The 21,965-nt window shown below is 32.8% G+C and overlaps 1 protein-coding gene across 2 annotated transcripts in view; it reads left to right on the top strand.

Moving 5' to 3' along the window:
- Positions 1 to 18,397, top strand: part of LOC127704351 (uncharacterized) — a 48,653-nt gene extending 30,256 nt beyond the window's left edge. Inside the window, exons 1-5 of one of the 2 annotated variants that reach the window (XM_052208373.1) lie at positions 10,489 to 10,518; positions 14,233 to 14,308; positions 14,722 to 15,087; positions 15,623 to 15,735; positions 16,822 to 18,397. In XM_052208373.1, coding sequence (XP_052064333.1) covers positions 15,659 to 15,735; positions 16,822 to 18,331 — 1,587 coding nt within the window. In that variant the 5' untranslated portion in view covers positions 10,489 to 10,518; positions 14,233 to 14,308; positions 14,722 to 15,087; positions 15,623 to 15,658 and the 3' untranslated portion in view covers positions 18,332 to 18,397. Of the gene's footprint in view, positions 1 to 10,488; positions 10,519 to 14,232; positions 14,309 to 14,721; positions 15,088 to 15,622; positions 15,736 to 16,821 lie in introns of those variants that run through there. The other variant, XM_052208375.1, reaches the window with a different exon arrangement.
- The last annotated feature ends 3,568 nt before the right edge of the window (positions 18,398 to 21,965 follow it).

Genomic DNA, 21,965 nt, shown 5'->3' with positions numbered 1-21,965 from the left:
TATATTACCTTTTCAAGGTTTCCGAATAATCTGCAAATCCAGCATTCCTGAGGTACGTTTTCGTTTAGCGCAAAGCACATCAGTAAAATTAAGTAAGGAATATTTCTGCATATTTATTTTCTATGTCTACGTCAAACTAACTATCGAGGCTGTCTTATGGGTTTAGAAAGAACCAAAACATCAACAATTGAAAGCGAAGACACAAGAAAGTGAGAAAACAATAACAAATTAACAAAAAAAAAAGCACTAGAATAATACTTCTAAAAAAACTAGGTTTAGAAAAAAAAACAATTTGCGAAACATCCGTTTAAAAGTGGTTTAAATCAATATCTTTGTAGTATGGTATAATTCTTTGATTCGTTTTATGTGTTGTCCACTTTCATAAATATATTCTACCTTTCTAAGTGGAACACATTATATTTTTTGAAATACTTAAAAAGCATTTGTGAAAATATAATTATTCAAATACTTTTATCATCGGTCTTTCCCCTTATTTTTTTTTAACTAACCCTCAACAGCAAGCTTGGTCAAGTTACTACAACATAAGGATGAACGAATGTGTGGTGTGTACATTAAAGAGCATGAGCAGCCCAACGACAAACACAATAAAAGATATCTGTATATAGATCTGCAACACTACTAAGGGATGTTAAATAACAAGTCAACCGAGTCTTAAACATTGGCATATATCTGATATGGACTTGATAATATCGGTCTTCAACAAATGCCAACAGGTCCTGGCAGGCAAAGATGAATTTGAAATTTTGAGGATCGATAAAATGCCCAGGGAGATAAGTCGTTTTTAGTAGAACAAACAGAAATATTCATCAAAATTGTTGGGCCTTTTTACGATATTTACCTGTATACTATAGCAATATATTACTACTGCTTATCTGCTTTCACTCCTGGAGCACCTGAGATCACCTTCATTTTTTTATGGGGGTTCGTGTTGTTCAGTCTTTAGTCTTTCAGTTTCTGTGTTGTGTTTTCTGTTGTTTGTCTTTTCGTCGATCGTTTTTCGTTTTATGCCAGTCTTGTCAATTTGTTTTCGACTTATGCGTTTGAATGGCACATCAGTCGCCTCTCTTTTCAATTATTTTAATTGTAGTTTATATAATGTTTTTTTTTTTTCTTTCAAAAAATATAATAAAAAATATTATTCCATTGCATGTAAATATTGAAAGCGAAACCAACATTTGATTGGTTGAGACTATTCCACGTGACCTTGAACAAAACTTCACCAATTTGATTAATAGTTCTTTGGACAAAAGCTCCAAAAAATATGGGGCGAGCGAGCGATTTTTTTTTTGTTTTTATATTTTTCTTGAAAATGAGTTTTTTTAGGCGAGTGCTCTACAGTTGAAGCGAGCGATATGTTTTTTTTTTTTTAAATTGTGTGATTTAGAAGATGGCAATTTATGTACATAGAAAAACGAGGAGAAACAGATGCTCTAATGCATATAACTTGATATATTGTTGCCTGTACCATATCAGACGTTCTTGTCTCACTGTGGTTTAGGTAATTTTGGTTATTTTCTTCAAGTAAGCTTTGTCTATGTGTGGTTTCATTCAAATCCATAAATATATTAAGGAAGCATAGCAGATGCAGTTTTACAAGAGGAAGTATGTTAGGTAAATGACACATGTTGAATAAAATTAAAAGTTGTGTATGTATCCAAAAAAATGCCCCTGAAAGATATTTGATAGTTTTCATTATATGGTAATGATTGTTTATTGTTGTAGTTCAGTTTTTCTGTTGTTCCGTTGTTTTCCTCTTATAGTTATGTGTTTATGTGTTTCCCTCGGTTTTATTTGTTACCCGGATTTGTTTTTGCTTAATCGAATTATGACTATTGAACAGCGGTATACTACGGTTGCCTTTATTTATTGGCTGCTTGACATCCATTTGGAACTATTTATGCATATGAAGGATCAAAATAATGAGTGATGTCAATATTTCTTACTTTGTACTAAAACAACATCCTGAGTAATATAGTTATGTTGATATACATGCAGATCCAAAAGTATTAAAATATTCCCTTAAGATACCTTTCTTACTGAGCAAAATACTCTTTCCTTTTGCTCCTAAAAGCTGTAATGCATTTACAATTTTAATTTTTGTATTCTAGAACAGGTCTTTAAAGGTAAAACGAGAACATTTCGTATAACTGTGTGTTCCATTACTTCTTGTCCACGACAATGAGCTGACACAACTGCATGTTGGCATCCTGATTTCTGACCTTTTATTTACAAATTGATTTATCACACGTGCGTTTAAAACGATAGGAGCAACACAAAAGCGTCTATGTGAGAAAACAAAATTTTCGGAAGCGGTTATCATTTTTTTTATTGAAAAGTCAATTTCTCAAAAACAGGAGCGGGAAAATCCAAAGAACTATAAATCAAATAGGCGTGGCCCTAGTATGAAAATTGTTTGGACTTTCAATTGAAGATTCGTATATTTTTCATTTTTGTTTTTTTAATAATTTGAACCGTTTATATTATATTTACATGAGAAGTAGACTCCTTTTCGACTGAGTTTTACTGTGCGTATTTCTATGTGTTTGTTTATTCTAGATTGGCTAGAGGTATAGGGGGAGAGTTGACATCTCACAAAACATGTTTAACCCCGCCGCATTTTTGCGCCTGTCCCAAGCCAGGAACCTCTGTCTTTTGTATGTTTTTTTTAATTTCGGTTCATATATATGTTTCGGAGTTTAGTGTGACGTCCATTTTTTATAAACTAGTACATATTTTTGTTCAGGAGCCAGCTGAAGCCCTCCTCCAGGTACTGGATTTTCTCGCTCTCTTGAAGAGCCATTGGTGGTTTTGGGCTGTTATCTGCTCTTTGGTCGTGTTGTTGTCTCTTTGACAAATTCCCCGTTTCCATTCTCAATTTGATCATGAAACATAATAGTGATCTACAAGTGAAAGCTATTGGATCAATAATGGATGTGAAATATCCGTCAATGAGGCAAAAAGGCAGCAAAACAATAACACAACTTATAACTATACATTATTTATTTCCGTCTCATTACATCTCTGGCATTATATATTTTCCTAATTTAATTTATGGATATTCACACAATTATATAATACAAAACATTCAGTCCATGTTTGTTGAATATGCAAAATTAATCTGTAAGAACGAAGTATATCAACAATTTTTACACAATCGAAAAGGACAGATGCTCAAACCCTTTATTTATTAGATACAGATAAAATGTACCACTTTTGCACCTAACATGGTTCGTGTATACAGCAGATTAACCGGGTAAAAGCAGGTAACATGTTATATCAAAATCGAAAAAAAAAACGATAGAGTGTGCCTAAGTCCCTATTTGTTTTTTACTGTTTTCAATCCATTGAAGTTTTTTTTCCACTCAACATGTTCAATCTCATTCAACATACCAGACCAATTTTCACACTCTGAGAAATCAACCAAGACACTTTTATCACGATGAACACGTTTCAATTTATCAACGCTTTCATTTTAATCATGTTTACCTTTATCGGTAATTCTGAAACATCTTTCATACTCTTTATTTACTTCGGTTACTGATACTAGAAATATCGTATTATTGTGTTTGCTTACAGATGTTCTTACGTTATTTATAGATTCCATGTTGTTTTCAATTTCATTTCTTCGTTTGTTTATTTCCTGTTTAATTCTCCGAGTCTCTTTCAACTTTTTTTCATCAATCGTTTTCAAATATATATCCGATACAATATTGATGCTATCAATAAGCCTCTTCCTTTTTTCCTCGATTTTCTTTTTTGCATTTTCTGTTGTAGTTTTGAACAGTTCCAACGCGTTTTTAAGGACATTTACATTCTTTTCTGCATTCTGTATGTCAGTTTCGCACGATTTGAACTTGATGTTGAATTATGACCTTTTCTGTGATACATTTTCATCTATGAAGCATAAATCGTGTTTCTTGTGAGAAGATAGCAAACATATACTACAAAGCATAAATCGTGTTTCTTGTGAGAAGATAGCAAACATATACTACAAAGCAAGCTGGAACACGTATTACAGAAATAAAGGATTCTCTCGTTACATGTATGTTGTTAACAAATGGATGTTTTTTTCTTTCGGGTTGATTGTATGTGCATGTTGAAAAACATGATGTTTACACGGTTTTGTTTTTAAGTGTGATATTTAAAGGCAACAGTAGTATACCGCTGTTCAATAGTCATAAATTGATTTAACTGAAACAAATCCGGGTCAAAAATCCAAAACCGAGGGAAACACATCAACTAAATGAGAAAAACAATGGAACAACATAAACACTGAACTGCTACAGAAACAAACGCCAACATACATAGAAACGGACTATTTGATATCAACTGCCATATTCCTGACTTGGTACAGGACATTTTAAGAAAAAAAGGTGGGTTGAACTTGGTTTTATGGCTAGCCTAACCTCTCGCTTATATTTCAATGTTAAAAATACTGCTAAAATGACAACATTACGTGACAGGAATACATACCAACTAAACGCAAGAACACTCAGGACAGAGACATACATAAATAAATAATATAATAGTACACCACAACATGCAAAGCATGAATAGCATACGTTACCAAAGTACTGTTCAGAGTCTACGTAGAACCTGCTTCCTGGGGAACTTTCACAAATTTCACAAGACTTAATAGGACACTTAGCCATATCTAAATGAACAATGTTTAAAGAGCCACCTGGTGCATAATATGAGTGTTCGATAAAAAAATGTAGCTTTCTCAAAAAGCTTTCCTTTTAGAGCATTTTCTCGTTATTAAAATACAAATGATTATTATGTCTTCCACATGTTTCACAGGGATAGTCACAGTTTACTTGACACTGAGCCATTATAAAGAAGCAATCTTTACACAGACACGTACGCCACTTTTTTGGCACACCGAAAATAATTTAAACTTCCATTAAACATAAAAAAAAACTGAGTGTAATGGTATTACTGAAATTAATCAAGATGGCAAACTTTTTACTGATCCATTACAAAAAGTTGGTGCACTTAACAAACAATTTCTGTCCGTGTTCACACCGGCAACCAATACCTCTCATGCAGTGTTTGTGAAACAATGCAACATGCCACGGAATACTTTTTTTCCACAAATATCAAAATTATTCATGAAAACAGAAAGTGTACAAAAACTCTACCAAAACTTAAATCCAAACAAAGCAGCAGGACCAGATGAATTTAAACCAAGATTTTTAAAAGAACTTTCACATAAAATTACACCATCATCTTTGAGAAGTCATTTAAAGCAAGTATTGTTCCAGATGACCAAAAAACTGCCCATGTCTCCCCTGTATACAAAAAAAGTCAAACATATAACCCTGAAAACTACCGCTCTATATCAACCACATGTATTTGTTGCAAACTGCTAGAACAATGGTGGTTACACACACCATGAAACATGCATATAATTACAACATCGTATATTCATTACAGCATGGATTTCGCAGAGGTCGATCATGTGAAACACTATTACTTGAACTTATAGACGATGTTTCACTCAACATGAAAAATGGTAAACAAACAGATATTTTGGTCATAGATTTCTCAAAAGCAGTTGATAAAATTTCACATTCACTTTTCATTAAAAAAATCCACCATTACGGGATACAGGGGGAATTAAATCTCTGGATACAAAATTTCTTACGCAATCGCAAGAAGGTAGTATTACTAGTAGGGGGAAATTCTGAGTATGTAACAGTGGAGTCAGGGGTTCCATAGGGGTCAGTTCTTTGACCAAGTCTTTTCCTGTATTATATAAACGATATTCCAACTGGTCTTACATCTGCAGTGCATTTTTTTGCAGATGACACCATAGTTTATTTGACAACTAAATCAAATTAAAAATGGCGCCGTAAAAGTAAACATGACGCAAAATTGAAAAGAATATATGCGCTGTTTGCAAAATTGTTGATTTAACACATGGATTCACGTGGAAATATCTCAATTATGATGCTGGTCATCAGAAAAAACTTGTCAACATTGCTTCTGAAATACGGTGAAATAGATGTTTTAGAAGGTGTAATTTGTAGAAAGAAAAGTACAGGGTATTGACAATTTTCAGAATTTTGCTTTAAAATGTGATGAAACTTTGGATTTGATAGGTGGTAAATGTTGCATATCAGAACATTTGTCCAAGTCAAGAAAAAGACGAGGTGAATCGAGGGAAGTGCGAGCTAAAACTGAACTTTTTCCAACCACTTCAGATAGTGAAACATGCATCATAACAGAGGAAAAAGAAAATGACAGTTCTGTGCTGAATGTGATACCAACAACACCAAATTTAAGTTTTTCCAATTCTGCAGATTCTGGATACATTACTCTATTAACTCTTGTGGCGAAACCTCAATCAGCGGGTGACCAGTTAACACTAAAGCGGACTGGAATCGGAACGGAAACGTCGGAAGTTCCGGATTTTACCGAGTGTACAAAAAATACTAAATTTTTAGTGACTAGATAGAGTGTAGGTGTTCGTCGATTTTAGAAGCAGCTTCTATACTGTCTATTTTGGAATGACACCAGTTGCTGAAACCCCTGAGTTTTTCTTTGAATATTGTGAATTTTATTTTCTTTCCATGAACTGATGAAAGAAATTGCATATTTAGCTGTTAAATTTCTCATTCAAACTTTTTCAGGCAATTTATATTGAGTTTCTCATTTAGTCTTTTTAAGTTTGTTATATTCAGAATGTATTTAGTCAATTCAAGCTGATCATTGATATGTACATATTTTGTTTGATATTCTGTTCATTCACTGGGTCTGTTTGTATGCCTGCACTCTCCCAATAAGTGCATGGGGCAGATAGTCATCACATTGTCAGTCTATCCCTTTTTCCGTCATCTGTCTCTCCTTCTAACCAACTGTGTCAGAAACAAATGGTTTCTCTCTTATTTCCTTTCCTTGGAAGTCAATAAGTTATAGTACAAGGACACTATGACAGTGGATACTTTTCAGTTTGAATTGACAAAAAATTAGAATACAGAATGTATTTAATCTGAGTTTCCTCGAAATGAATGGAATGATACTTGTACAGATATAAGATGTAGGGAATTGGAAGGCGCATATTGATTTTAGAGCAAACAATCAAGGTTCAAGGTCACTGTTACTAAAACTATATAGTAGTATCTTTTTGAAAAAGGTTGGTTTCGTTGTAATGTAACTTTTTTTTGCTGTAGTATAAAAATAAAAAGATGTGGTATAATTGCCAATGACACAACTCTTCAGCAGAGACCATATGGCATAGACGTTAACAGCTGTAGGTCAACGTACGGTCTTGAACAAAGAGCAAAACCCATACTGCATAGTCAGCTATAAAAGGCCCCGAAATGACAAATGTAACACATTTCAAACGAGAAAACTAACGGTCTGATTTAAAAAAATAATGAACGAAAATCAAAAATGAAATACAGCAACAAACGACAACCACTGAATGAAAACCAGATTTATTTCACCATTTTCTACATTAGTAAATGCCCTAACCAAGACAGGAATATGACAGTTGTTTTCCGTTCGTATGTTTGAACTTTAGATTTTGCCATTTGATAAGGGATTTTTCGTTTTGAATTTTCCTTGGAGTTTCGTATTTTTGTTATTTAACTTTTTACAGGCTTCTGACTTGGGACATGTACATACAAAAAAGACACTAAGTACAGCTCGGAAGCATATACATTGGTTGTTGTTGTTGTCTTTCGGAATAGAGGATGTCTCTTCTGTCTTTTTGGAATACATCAGTTCTTTTCTATGGCCAATGGTACGATGCATATAAACTTTAAACAGACAAGGAAGTAAAAAATAAGGCATTATAATTTAAATCGCTCACTTTGAAAAATCAAAAAAAGGGATGACTAACAGAATAATGGCATTATTGAAAAACAAATTTAGCAAGAAACAATTTGGATTTCTACTTAACTTAAGAACAACTGATAGTCTATTTATATTTAAGACTTTGATACACGATATTTGAATTAAAAAAACAAGTATTGTTTATATGCTTCGTCTACTCATTTGACTATATCCGGAGGACTATTTTCCGATATAAATTATCTAAGGGCATTGGAAGTACAAATTTTCAATTAGAGCTAATTTCCTAATGCATGTAGATTAAGACTTAAGTTGGCTTGCTTGCTTTGTTTGTATTAACGTTTGCTCAAGCACTGTAATTAAGATTGACATCTGCAAATAATATAATACCCTGGAGGTTAGGAACACCAAAATGTACATGTAAACATTACAAGATAATGTTAGTAAGGTTTAAATCTGCCCAATATATATTGTTTGCAGGTGTCAATCTTAATTACAATGCTTGAGCAAACGTTTATACAAAGCAAGCAAGCCAACCAAAGTCTTAACTACAAGCATTAGGAAATTAGCTTTGAATTAAATGATAATCTTACTCATTACCACTTTATTTAATATTTTGTATGAAGGATCTACCACAAGTTTATAGACAACCAAATGACTGTCATCCTTTACAGATAGAGCAGACAAACATTGGAAGACTTTCACTTGCTGATGATAAATTAATAATGTGTGAAACTAAAGAGGGCTACAGTCAAAGAAAAGTTATGACCTTGAAACATATTAACTTACTCAATTCTTTGATCATTGACAATCAATGTGTACGAATAATCGCCCATGATTTAGCTATAGTAACTAGCAGATGCAGGAATATTACCCGAGATTTAAGCTATGATTTGGAATTTCAACTGGTTTTATTCGAGCGTCACTGATGATTCTTATGTAAACAAAATGCGCGTCTGGCATACCAGGGTATTTTAGATGAGTTATTAAGTCTGTGTACACATTGGAACGTCTACAGTGCTAACGTGGTAGAAGACCGTAGTTTCATTTCATTTTTTTTTTAAACCATTAAAGAACAATTAAGACACATTTTTTTAATTGAAAATATACCTGATAACATTGACTATATTCATTTGAATAGATATAATTCTATCATAAAATGATAATTGTATTTTTTATATGTCCTTATATTTTGTGTGTTCGTGTTTGTTAGTAAGTCATTGCTCTATAAATTGTTAGAGCTATTATCCTAATGTTTGTAGTTTAAAGGTTTGGTTGGCTTACTCAGCTTGTATACATTTTACTTATCTGTTATTGGATGGTAAGTATAATGCAGAGTATAATGTATACAAGCTGAGGCTCTGCCTATCTATTAATTGCAGATGTCAATGTTAAATACAATGCAAGAGCAAACATTTATACAAACAAAACAAGTAACCCAATCAAACCTTTAAACTACAAGCATTAGGGAAATAGCTCTTAGTGTTGTTTTTTTTCAAATAAAGTAAAGTTATACTTCGGCCTCAATATCCGAAAATTATTTAGCAGCCATTGTTTTCTTTCAACTATGGCCGAATTGTTTTTAGTTATCAATTATTCATTATAGATTTGTGAAAAATGGTAAAAACAATGCACATTAGTTTAAAAATATATGCATGCATTGGTTAAAAAATAATCACCATTCTTGTGACACTAAATGCGACGAAAAATTTTGAAGTTTAAATTTATAAAAAATGTATTCAATAAATAAAACATTTTTGAGACTGACAAATATTAAACTGAAAAACAGTATCTTTATTTTCAACATGCAAAGTTTCGATGCGAAAATCACCTTAAGAACAATTATAATTTCTTAAAAATTAATACTTTTTGCAATCATTTATTTATTTTGAGATTGAAATACACCCTCAGAAATTAAAAGTGAATAGGGAACACTGGTACATTGAAAGAGCTAATTAAACCAAAACGGACATAAAATATAGCCAAATACGGACATGGAAATACATTGCATCAGAGAGAAATATTCCATAATTTAAATTATTTTTAATTATGGGTTTTTGATACCCTTGGAGACTAATATTCCACCAGCAGATGTAACTACTCAATGACAGAAATAACAAATTGTAATGCGCTATGTGCAAACTCTGACAATGATTGCCTGTTCAGAGATCCATAAAAGTAATAATTTAACAGTATGTAAGGGGATTTATTTCAAACTGTTACGTATTGGTATATAGTTATATAAATTAAAAATATCTTGTATTACTTCTTCATCAAATAAATGGATTTGTATTTTTTACCATTATTTACCATATATAAGTCAAAATGTGACGGTTGTTATTGATAAAAAAGATTTCAGTAGTATATGATTGATGCACATTAAATCCGATTTAATGCAATATGCATTTATGAAGAATGAGAATAATAAATTGCACTTTTATTGATCGTCTTAAACAGGAAGCTTAGACTTACTTGCGGAGTTAAAATAATTAACTTGCCATATGCAATAATATTTTACAAATAAAAAAAACAAAAACAAAAACACAACAAAAACACGGTAGCAATTTCGTCCGTATGCTACTTAAGTTTTTAAACCACTTTTTCAAGCTTTATATAAAGTTAATAAAACACTGAATCACAGAACGATATATGTTTTTATATATTTGAAGGTTGCTGCAGAAATAACTAAATTTCAAGGTAAGATTATAATTCATGTCTTATTACAACTATTATATCATATATGTGTCTATTACTATATAAAATTCATTTTTTTCCAAATTGATTAGCTGCTTAATATTATTATTATGACAACTTCAAACATAACGATACAAATAGAAATCAATTAATCAGACTTATAAGAAAGCGTTTTGGAGAAAGAGCAAAGCCTTGTTCGCTTAGAGTTCAAACTTATGTGTCCGGTTAGGATGACATATTTTCCTGCAGACTGTTACCTTGGAAACTAGAGTCCGGTTTCGTCTGTTCAGTGCAAAGCAGGGGTTATATTCATATCACATTATCATTTTCTCGCCTTGAATATGCATTTTATTTGCCACTAAAAGTTAAAAAGCCATACTTTATCCTCACTAAAAAAGACTAATGCTGAATAGCATGTAAAAGAAAATATCCATATCGAGCAAGTCTGGTAAAACGCATTTTCGTACTTACGAAACAACTAATTTTACTATAACTCAACTCGTGTGTACCATAGTTTTCATATCATGATCTTTTTTGCACCTTTGTACCTCTTTATTTAATTTTTAAATAAAAATATTTTGGCATATACTACGAAAACTGTTATTTTGGAAGATTTTAATATTCCTTTAATGTAAAGTAAAAAACACACCTCAAAAATATTTTCCACATGCGTCAAGTGGTTTCAGAACCTACAAGAGTTACAAAAACTTCATTTACTTTAATTGACCATGTGTATAGTAATGTGCTAGAAAATATTGATTATATTTCAGTTCCAAAATATTTAATCAGTGATCACTATCCAGTATGCATTTCTCATAAAATAGGTTTAAAAGAAGAAAAAGCAAGTTCATGATTATGTAACTTTTTTTCTGTCCTAAGTGTTCACGCGTTTATTTGTACTGTATTCCTGTCACGGAATGTTGTCATTTAAGCGGTATTTTGAACATTGCCATATAAGCGGGAGGCTTGGCTAGCCATAAAACCAGGTTCAACTCACCATTTTTCTTAAAATGTCCTAAAAAAAGTCAGGAATATTACAGTTATTATCAAATAGTCCGTTTCTATGTCAGTTGGCGTTTGTTTTTGTTGCAGTTCAGTGTTTCTGATGTTCCGTTGTTTTCCTCTTTTAGTTGATGGGGGTGCACTCGACTCCAATCTTAATTGACTATGATTGTCAGTTTTCCTATCGAAGGTCGGTGGTTTTTCTACAGACTCCGGCTTCCTCCACCAATAAAAACTGGCCGCCACGAAATAGCCCAAAAACGGTGCTTAAAAGTGGCGTTAAAACACAAAAAATCAAATAAAATCAAATTAAGTTGATGTGTTTACCTCGTTTTAGTTTGTACCCCCGGATTTTTTTTTTGGCTTATTGTACTGAACAGCGGTATACTTCTGTTGCCTTTATTTATAAAACTATAAAATATTTAATATATACTGATTTTATTCACCATGTATCTCGTAGTCCCCATGATAGAATACTAGAAACTGATGATCTGGATGCTCTACTAAGTTTTATAAATATTTTAACTGAAGTATTGAACTATCATGCCCCACTAAAAAGCGAGTTAAACATGTTTATCAAAGTGAATGGATAAATGATGAAATAAGGGAGTGCATGAAACAACGTGGTTATAATTATAAGAAAAAAGATACATATAATTATAAATTCTAGAGAAACAAGGTTAAATACCTGATAGAAAATTCAAAGCAAAAATTCTATACTGGTGCTCATATAAAACAAGAAAAAAAAACAGTGGTAAATTATGGAAACACTTGCATAATGTCAATGGCAGTGAAAATTATCATGACCATGCAATGACTGTTACAATAAACCGATAACAGACCTAAAAAGCATTGCTGATACATTCAACAACTATTTTACAAATATTACTGAAAATATTAATCTTACTTCAAACTCAATCTCCAGTTGTTCTTGAAAACTTAATATTTATATTTCATGTCGTATACCATATGTGTACCAGAAAATGTCTTTTTTACCATACCACGATCAAGATTATTATTTCAGTTTGATTAACACGTGTTAAGATAGGAATCATTTCACATCTTACTGATGAAGGATATTAGTTATCCGAAATTTTTAACATTTGTTCATGATTTTACTTGTTTTTGGTGATGTTGTACCCTTTTAGACTTGCTTATTATATATTATATTTTGTAGCGTACTATATCATAATTATATGTTCCATCATCCCGTAAGATTTATCATTGGCTATTATTCAGGAATTATATATTTATATTTGTATATTAGTAGATGGATTATGTTTAATTCATGGGTTACACTCCATTATTCCGACAGCCCATTAGTCCGACAGCTCATTAGTCCGACGACCCATTGTTCCGACAGCCTCACAGTCAGACAACCCAATAATTCGACAACCCATTAGTCCGACAACCCAATAATCCGACAACCCATTACTCCGACAGCCCAACAATCCGATAACCCATTAGTCCGACACTTATAAATAATTATTGCGCAGTATCAGGGTAAAACAAAAATGGCTGTCTGTATTATAACGTACATGTATATGTACAAAAATAATTCCGTATATGTATTATTAAGGTAGTTCGAATATTTGTTTATATATTTAATACTAAATCTTTATATACGTAATTAAAATTTAGGTATTGAGCTATATTATTCAATCGTGTTTTTTTGGCGACTTTTCGTATATATAGGAATCGTTTAATATATGTATTTACAGGATTTAAAAAACGGATACACAGAACTATTTCCGTATTGATAGACTTCGAATTTCGTATATACGGAATTGTGACGTTACAATTCTATGCATACGCAAATACAGACCATTAAGATTTTAAATTATGTATATATATGCATAATTCGAATTACGTTATACAGGGAATCATTTATACAGATTATCATCAGACTATATTCAACAAATTAGGCGGGGTCAGAACATGATTTGCATGATAAAATACAGAATATATTATGTATGTTGGATATTATGTGGCTCGAATATGGCCAAATCTGACCCGCCACCTTAGGGTAGGTGGGCATCTCTGCGTCTCATTTCAAACAATATACGACTTTAAAAAAACTGATTGTTTGACCAAACTAATGGATGCATTTTTTTTTTAACGCGACCTAAGGGGTATTCTACTTGGGCCCCGTATTGTGATGCATTAATTAGCATACACTGTACATTTTACAAGATATTGTCAATAATAGTAGTATCTGTTTTCTTCGATATTCGCCTTTTGAAATTGTCTTTCAGCATCAAAAGCTTTCTTAAGAGACATTAACATCAGTTTACTCCAAATTAAAAAAAAAATAATCCATACATTAGTGTCATGCAATCAGATTGCCTCCGCAACTTTCTTTTCTTAACCAATTAATGGTAGACAAACCAAACGTTAGTACAGGAGAATGGAAATCATTTAATAAAGGCACAAGCGGGATAAGAAAGACACACAGACATACATAATTTTTTAACCAAGCATTAGTCCAGGAGAAGGGAAATCATTTAACAAAGAAACACGCAGGACAAGAAAGACACACAGATATACATGATTTTTTTATTAGTTATTTTTGGCTTTGAACTAGTATCAGTTCTTCGAGTACTCTCAGATCTGTACTTTGCGTTTTTGTTGTGGTGAGGGATGTACAAATACCTTGCCACGTCAATTTTTTTGTATGAATTAGGTTTTCTCAGTTAAATTGATTGATATTATCAGGTCGGGACCATTTATAGCCGACTATACGGTATGGGTTTTTCTCATTGTTGAAGACTGTACAGTTACCTATAATTGCGTACGTCCACTTCATTCGAACAAACCACATTTCCTTACTTTTATATTACAGAAGAACAAATAATAGACCTAAAACTAGTTAAAGCAACGTATATATATATTGACCTCCCTTGAATTTTGTTTTTGTTTTGATTGTTTTTCACCAAATATAAAAATCAAAAAAAAGTTTGAAACTGCACCATACGATTTTTTGACGATCAATCTTAAATTGAGGTGAAACCATTTTTCTACCACTGTGCAAATTTTTAGCGGTGTATTATGAAGTCAAATTAAACTCTTTTAATAATCGACCTTTTCTTATTCCGTCACCGCACAATAAATTTAACACCACAATAAATTATTATAATTTCGCAATTAGGAAAAAAATACTGCTAAACCGATCGTCGTTTTTAACGAATTTATCATTTATTTCAGACAATGAGGTTTTATTTCCTTCTTATGGTTCTTATTCCGGCGTCAGCGCTTATTGTAGAAGATGTATTCCCACCAAGTTTAGCAGAATGCTACTCGGGACAAGTTGACAAAAACACCACTCCATATGATGTTCAAACGAGCTGTTTAGAAAGCTATTTGGCTCATATGTACAAAAATACTAGTTCACCAGGTTTAGGGAAGGATGCTTTTGACTGGCTAGATTCCCTTGGCAGAAAATTACATATCCGACTGAGAAGACAGGGACGCTACAGATCTAGATTGCGTGTAAGGAGGGAAATTCGAACATGACGTGAAAATGAATTAGACGATTTTTTCGACGCAGTAAATGCCCTGAAAAGGGACAAGGTACGTTTATTAGTTAGTAACCATGGTAACGATAAGAAAGTCAGACTAATGTGAATTCATCTTCGTCCAACTTGTTTGATTCATACCCTGGATAGTTTCTGTTAACTCGTTTAAAGAAGCAGGTTTAAACCAACATTAACAAATTGTACAGACGCTTGTCTAATGTTAAAAAAAGACGTCGGTTGATTACCAACGAGATAACCATCAACCAAAGACAAAATAACCAGGATGTGAAGCACTGATTTCTTGACCATGTTAATCGAAGACTGTTAAGTGTCCTTTAGATGTTTTTGTGTTCCGCAAATCAAAATCCTAAAAATAGAAAAACAAGTATGCTTTTGCATCTTTTTAATCAGCTTTGAATATTTCCAGGAATCCAGTTTATTTGTCAGCTTTCACTGAAAAAAGGCTTTTCACTTATGTAATATGTTCTGGTTTTTTTTTTTAAATGAAGCTTTCGCTAATTAATTATTTATCTGTTATATATTTCACTCGAAATATAATTTGTTTTAATCGTCAAGGTCATATTTTTCAGTCGGTCTCACCAAACAAGTATGATTCGTTTGCAATTATGCACCAGGGAGGCGCCGGAAATTCTGCACATAATGGTCCAAATTTTGTTAGCTGGCATAGATATTACCTCGTACTGTAAGTTGTCCACTCTTTTCAGTGTATAAACAATACAATTTAATGTTTTACTACCGTAGCACTAACTTCAAACAACGGTTTTTGTTTGGGTTTCAGTCTCTCTATCTTCAGTGGGTGAGGAGTTGACTGAAAAGAAGAGTGAGCAAACGTCCAAAATGGAACAAGAAAAAAGAAACAGGAAAACCTTTTTTTTCTATAGTCTAATAGTCTAGACGTTAGTTAGAGTTATCTTTCATTTTCACTTTTCATTTCTATAATTGTTGAGGCCAAAAAGGAGAAAGATGGGGACAATGTATGGGGGAAAACATATTTGCCTCCCTCCGGGTTCCTACGCTAGTTCTTTTGCAGTGTTGAAGATTGTTGTTTGTCTTTTCTTTACAAAGTGGCCTTTTCGGCCTCTTCAACGTGTATATGATTGATTACTTCCCTTGATATGGTATTTAATTCATTTGTTTGATGACCAGTTACGACATCGCACATTTAATGCAATATTGGATATTGGTGTATTGTAAAGACAGCATGCTGCTGTTATCTTCAGTCTCCTTATTTTATTGATGTTTTTAACTCGTAATTTTCTATTTGATTCAGACAGGAAAAAGACGATTATTCGGTTTTCCATGAAGCCAAAAATAAATATAATTACAGTCATTTTATCATAGATAATCCCGAAAAAAAAAAACAGTTTTGAAATGCAGATGGAAAGGAAACGGATACACATAACTACAAGACTTTGAATTATGCTGAACACATTCTTTGAAATATACGTAGCAACGATTTATACTTTGAAAATACAATTCTGCAATGAAATAAACAAATATCAACAGTCTAAGAAAATTCACGTGTTGTTTTGTTATGTGTTTAAATTTCTAAAGTATTTTATAATTATTAGTAGCTCAAACTATCAAAACATCGCACAAATTTCGAACTTTACATAACATTACTGAGAGAGAGAGAGAGAGAGAGAGAGAGAGAGAGAGAGATTACATGACATTGACTTTATATATTATCTACTTATATGTTTCTTTATATCGAGTATTACTAACGAATCTCTTTAATCGTGTTAATATCAACATTTCTATAATACAGATTCGAAAACGCTCTTCGGGAAAAAAATAGCAGAGTGACTCTTCCATACTGGGATTCAACAGCAGACTATTTGATGGACAATCAAAAGGATTCAATCTTATTTACTGAAATATTTTTGGGGAACCCAAAAGGTGTTGTTTATTCAGGTCCATTTGCATTTTGGGAAACGCCGACAATACCGAGTACGTTGTTAAGACGTGATGTAGGAAGATTTGGCTCTCCTATTGACCCACAGAGGTTAGAAACTGTGTTTAGCAAAAAATATCACAGAGAAATTTTAAGAAAAACAACTCCAGATAGCAGTTATGCCAATTTAGAGTCTCACCATGATAATGTTCACGGGTGGGTCGGCGGAGATGACGGTCATATGTCAGACGTAAATTTAAGTCCAATGGATCCAGTTTTCTGGCTTCACCACTGCTTCGTAGATTATCTTTGGGAAAAATTCAGAAAACGTCAAAAAATATTAGGAATAAATTCAGAAACAGACTACCCACCAACCACTATACCAGAGCACAAGCCAAATAGGCTTATGGATAATTTAAGACCATCAAAGAAGAATATTCAGGGGTATAGCAATTCATTTACAAAACAAATTTATAGATATGCACCTGCCCCGACTTGTCGCAACAACTGCGGAGGAGCGTTTAAAGGATTTTTATTATGTGATAGAAGTAAAAAAGGGTGTGTGTCCGGATCTAGGTATGATTTTATTCGAAATGGTGGATTAAGTCGAGTTAAGAGTTTTTACCCATCAAAGGCAAAAGGTAAACGAATGGATATTCCTCTATCTTTTAAAAATATTAAATCTTCGGATCAACCAACAATGGTATCTGATTCAATAAAAGCAGAAGGAGGTTTACCAGACATAAAGAGTGGGAGCATTTCACCATTCGAAAGAACAGAGAACAGTCAACTAACTCGAACTTCAACAGCTCCAACAATCACACAAAGATTTAAGATGCACTTTGGTAGTGGTAGATCAAGGAGTCGAAGATCAGCTGAATTCAGTTTAACAGGCAATAATCTCAACATTGGCTTTGATATAAATCTTCGTCTGAGACAGGAGAATAGGACTCCATACCAATTCGACAATTTGGCAATGTCACCAATAGCAATAACAAACAAACACGAGATAAATCGAAAACCAGGACATGATCAAATTAAAAACCAAAGAACATTTAACATTACATTTCAGACTGATGGATTCTCCTATAATGGTAGACATCTCGACTACATTTCTATAGATGAACGCACCCGTTTCTCTGAATCTATTGGTCTTATTGTCTTTAAGAAGCCAGTTTCTGATGAAACAAAAACCTACGTAAGGGCGTACGACTCAAACGGTGAAATGTGTCAACCGAGTTGTCTGGTATCAAAATCAACGTATAAGGAATGTTCGGGGCTACTCAAGATCACGTCCGATTTTCCTCGTATGTACGTTGATTCATATAATGATACATTTGATTCAGAAATAACACCGTTTCTGAGGTTCGTTTGTGTAAATTAATGGCATATTTCCATAAAAAATGTTTTCGTATATGTTTTCTCCAGATATTTTGTGAAGAAAATAATAAATTTAATAAAATGTAACCTACCGAATTAGACTTATTTCCGGGTTTGTACTAACATGAGTAACACGACGGGTGTCACATGTGGTGTAGGATCTGCTTACCCTTCCGGAGCACCTGATATCACCCCCAGTTTTTGGTGGGGTTCGTGTTGCTCAGTCTATGGTTTTCTGTGGCGTGTTTGTGTACTGTTGTTTGTCTGTTTGTCTTTTTCTTTTTAGCCATGGCGTTGTCTGTTTATTTTCGACTTATGAGTTTGAATGTCCCTTTGGTAACTTTCGCGTCTCTTTTAGCAGAATTAAAAAAGTACAATAATTCTAAAAAGATATGTATTCTTGTCCACAGTTTTTATCTTCAGTGATACAGCAACACAACGATAGAATAATCCAAATTTAGACATCAACTCAAAGTCTTCATCAACAGACAGATAGTCCATACAATGTGTCAAGGTCTATATCGTTCCGAGTTAAAAACAAGTAGTAAGTAAATTTAACAAAAACAATCAATATCTTCGTCCCCGAGTGTAACACAAGCCCAGTAGTTAGTACCACAGACAAACAACACAATTGACTAACAAAAATCAAACAAATGAAAGATGAATATGTTAAAGACACCAACAGAAAAAGTTATTGTAATGAGATGACCGATGTGGTTTATGAAAAGACATGAGGTGGAGGAAGCTGTTTCTGTGGTTTCTGTAATATCTAGTTCAGGAGGATAACTTAATGGGACCCAATAAAAAAACTTTTGATTGTTAATGGAAATAACATCATCATTATACCTCTATGTGAAATCTAATGATTTAGTTTCTTTGATATTCTTGCTTTTACAAGTGCATGAAATAACTCATACACATATGGAATTAAAAAAAAGGTCGGCCAGGAAAGGCGCACAGATGGTACTAGTAGGAATGTCGACAACTCTACCTGTAAATTCAACAAAGATATTGTCACTGAGAAACTTCAGCGTACTAAACACATTTTTAATGGTATATCCTTTTTATTATCGGGCTCACTTTTAGGAAATATGCCACATTTATGTTCAGAACAATGAATTTGTACCGTGTGGTACACTTTAAATGGAGGAAAGCTTTATGAATTATTTCTTTTTTGACTGGTTTTCAATTATTCATGTGGTATGGTGGTGAAAAGGGAAGACAAATCGAAGGTTTTGATAGAATTCATCAGAACGAACAGTACCAAATGTTTTTTTTTTTTGTAAATTTCTTCTTCTTCAATCATGATTTGCATTAGCTTGCATAAACTGAAATGGGAAAAAAATTACCTAGACTTATTGCGCTACCTTGATATCAATGTTAGAAATATACTTTCCAAGGAAACATCTCAACAACTTGAATACTGTAAATTCAGAAAATATTGCGAGGTTTTTATATATGTGAATAATTCGGCTAGGTGAGTATCGCAATTATAAGAACTCGTATTCTGATATCCGATACCCATAACAGTATGCAGATTTTTATTAAATCGCAATGATTAATCTCACACTGTTGTCCGTCCTTCAAAAATTGCAGTCATAAATGCAGACACCAATTTCTGAATTTACATTAATTATACTTCTCCTTTTGAGTTAATTTGTTTCACATAAAGCAAACTGTAACAAAATTTTACAGCTTAGTTAAGTGAACACGATCTGTGTAGTGTAAACAGACGAAATACAACATATAGAACGACGAATTGACGTTGATGAAATAACAGAGACAATAAAAAAAAAATTTAACTGTCGAGAGTGGATAAATATCGTATTGCACGATATTTGGTGGTGGAATCTGTTTCTATAATTCTTTATAGACGATATACAGACAATTGTAATCCTACTTTTCGAATTAACTGCAAAACGATATGTGACGTCATCAGGCATGGTCGCCTTTTTACATGGCGTCACAATAGGAAATTCAAACAATTGAAAGCAAGAAAGTTTGACGTCATCATCAAATTTTGACCAATGAAGAACTGAGATCAAACGAACAACACTTTGTATTAAATAAAAAAAAATCAACAGGTCAGGAAAAGAATAAAACGGGTACGAATTAGAGAAAAAGTCTTAACAAAAGTAAATCTCTTGGAAAGATCGTGATAATAACTTAATTTTATCAAATATATCGGATGCCTTATAAAGACTTACTAAAGCAATAAGAAGTCTTAACAGCAGGATGGGATAATATCTAAATTTTAACAAATATATTGGATACCTTATGAAGACGTACTAAAGCAAGAATTTGACGAACAAGAACTCAGTAAATTACAATAAGAAGGGATGTTAACCTTACTACATAAGGGAGGAAACTCGAGACCATAAAACTCAATGATAACGGATTTAAAAATTGTATTAAAGATATTGGTAGAGCGTTTAAAACTATTCACCCGAATCAAAATGGGTTTGTGAAGGGGGAAATATAAGTATTGGGAAAAATGTTTTACATGATATTATCTCATTAGTGGATAAAGAAGGATTAATCATATTTCTAGACAGAATAAATATTTCGAGAAAGTCGAATTAGGATAAAAAATGAAAACAACATTTCAAAAGTCAGCACTTTTATTAAAACAAATGGTTTTTTTTTTTTTTAAAGCCTGTTTGATAAGTAGGTTACACCCTCCCATGTTAGCGCTCACAAACAGGTTTAACCCCGTCACATTCTTTATGTGCCAGTCTCAAGACAGGAGCCTGTAGTTCAGTGGTTGTCGTTGGTTCATGTCTGTCATATTTGTTTTTCGTTAGTTGTTTTGTTATAAATAAGGCCGTTAGTTTTCTCAATTGAAATGTTTCATATCGTTCATGTCGGGACCTTTTATGGCTGACTATACGGTATGGATTTTTCTCAATGCTGAATGTTGTACGGTTGCCTATAATTGCTTAAATCCACTTTATTTAAACTTTGGTGGATAGTTGTCTCATTGGCAATCATACCTCATCTTCTTATCTTATAATAAGACAAGGATTTAATTCATATTGCCCCTTTTTTATTCATACAACAAGGGGAACCAATCATTTCGAATAGCATGTGCAAATAACTCAAATGTAAAAAAAGAAACATTTCTTAAATTTTCTCATTATAAATAAAGAAATTATTCAGAGACTAAGGTTTCAGTTCCCTCTGGCAAAGTTGACCTAACATGGATTTGGGTATTATTTAAATGCCCTTTTTGGTCATCTAGCATGTATAGCTCTCTAAATGTGTCGGTTCTTGATTTTCAACCCCAACTGGGATGGATTACCTTAACTGTATTTGGCAAAACATTTTGGAATCTTGGGTCCTCAAAAAAAAAAATCAGACAAAATCGTTAGTACATTTTTAATATCTATTTTGTGTGTTGTTCCTAACCATAGGTAAACAAAAGTTCACTTTTACTTTAAACTGTCAATACGCCTTCTGCTCGACAAATTACCATATGGTTTATATATATAATTAGAAATAACTCTGTTAACTAACCCATCAGGAGGCACACGCTGCCTAAAGCAAAGCATCAGCACCTGAGGTTTCTGGAATCCAAACTTTTTTTTATGAAATTAAAATTATCAGTCTTGTGATTGTTATCATCTGCAAATATGTTA

This window comes from Mytilus californianus, unplaced genomic scaffold, assembly GCF_021869535.1.
Source record: "Mytilus californianus isolate M0D057914Y unplaced genomic scaffold, xbMytCali1.0.p SCAF_6, whole genome shotgun sequence".
Taxonomy (NCBI): domain Eukaryota; kingdom Metazoa; phylum Mollusca; class Bivalvia; order Mytilida; family Mytilidae; genus Mytilus; species Mytilus californianus.
This window is presented reverse-complemented; position numbering and strand designations above follow the sequence as displayed.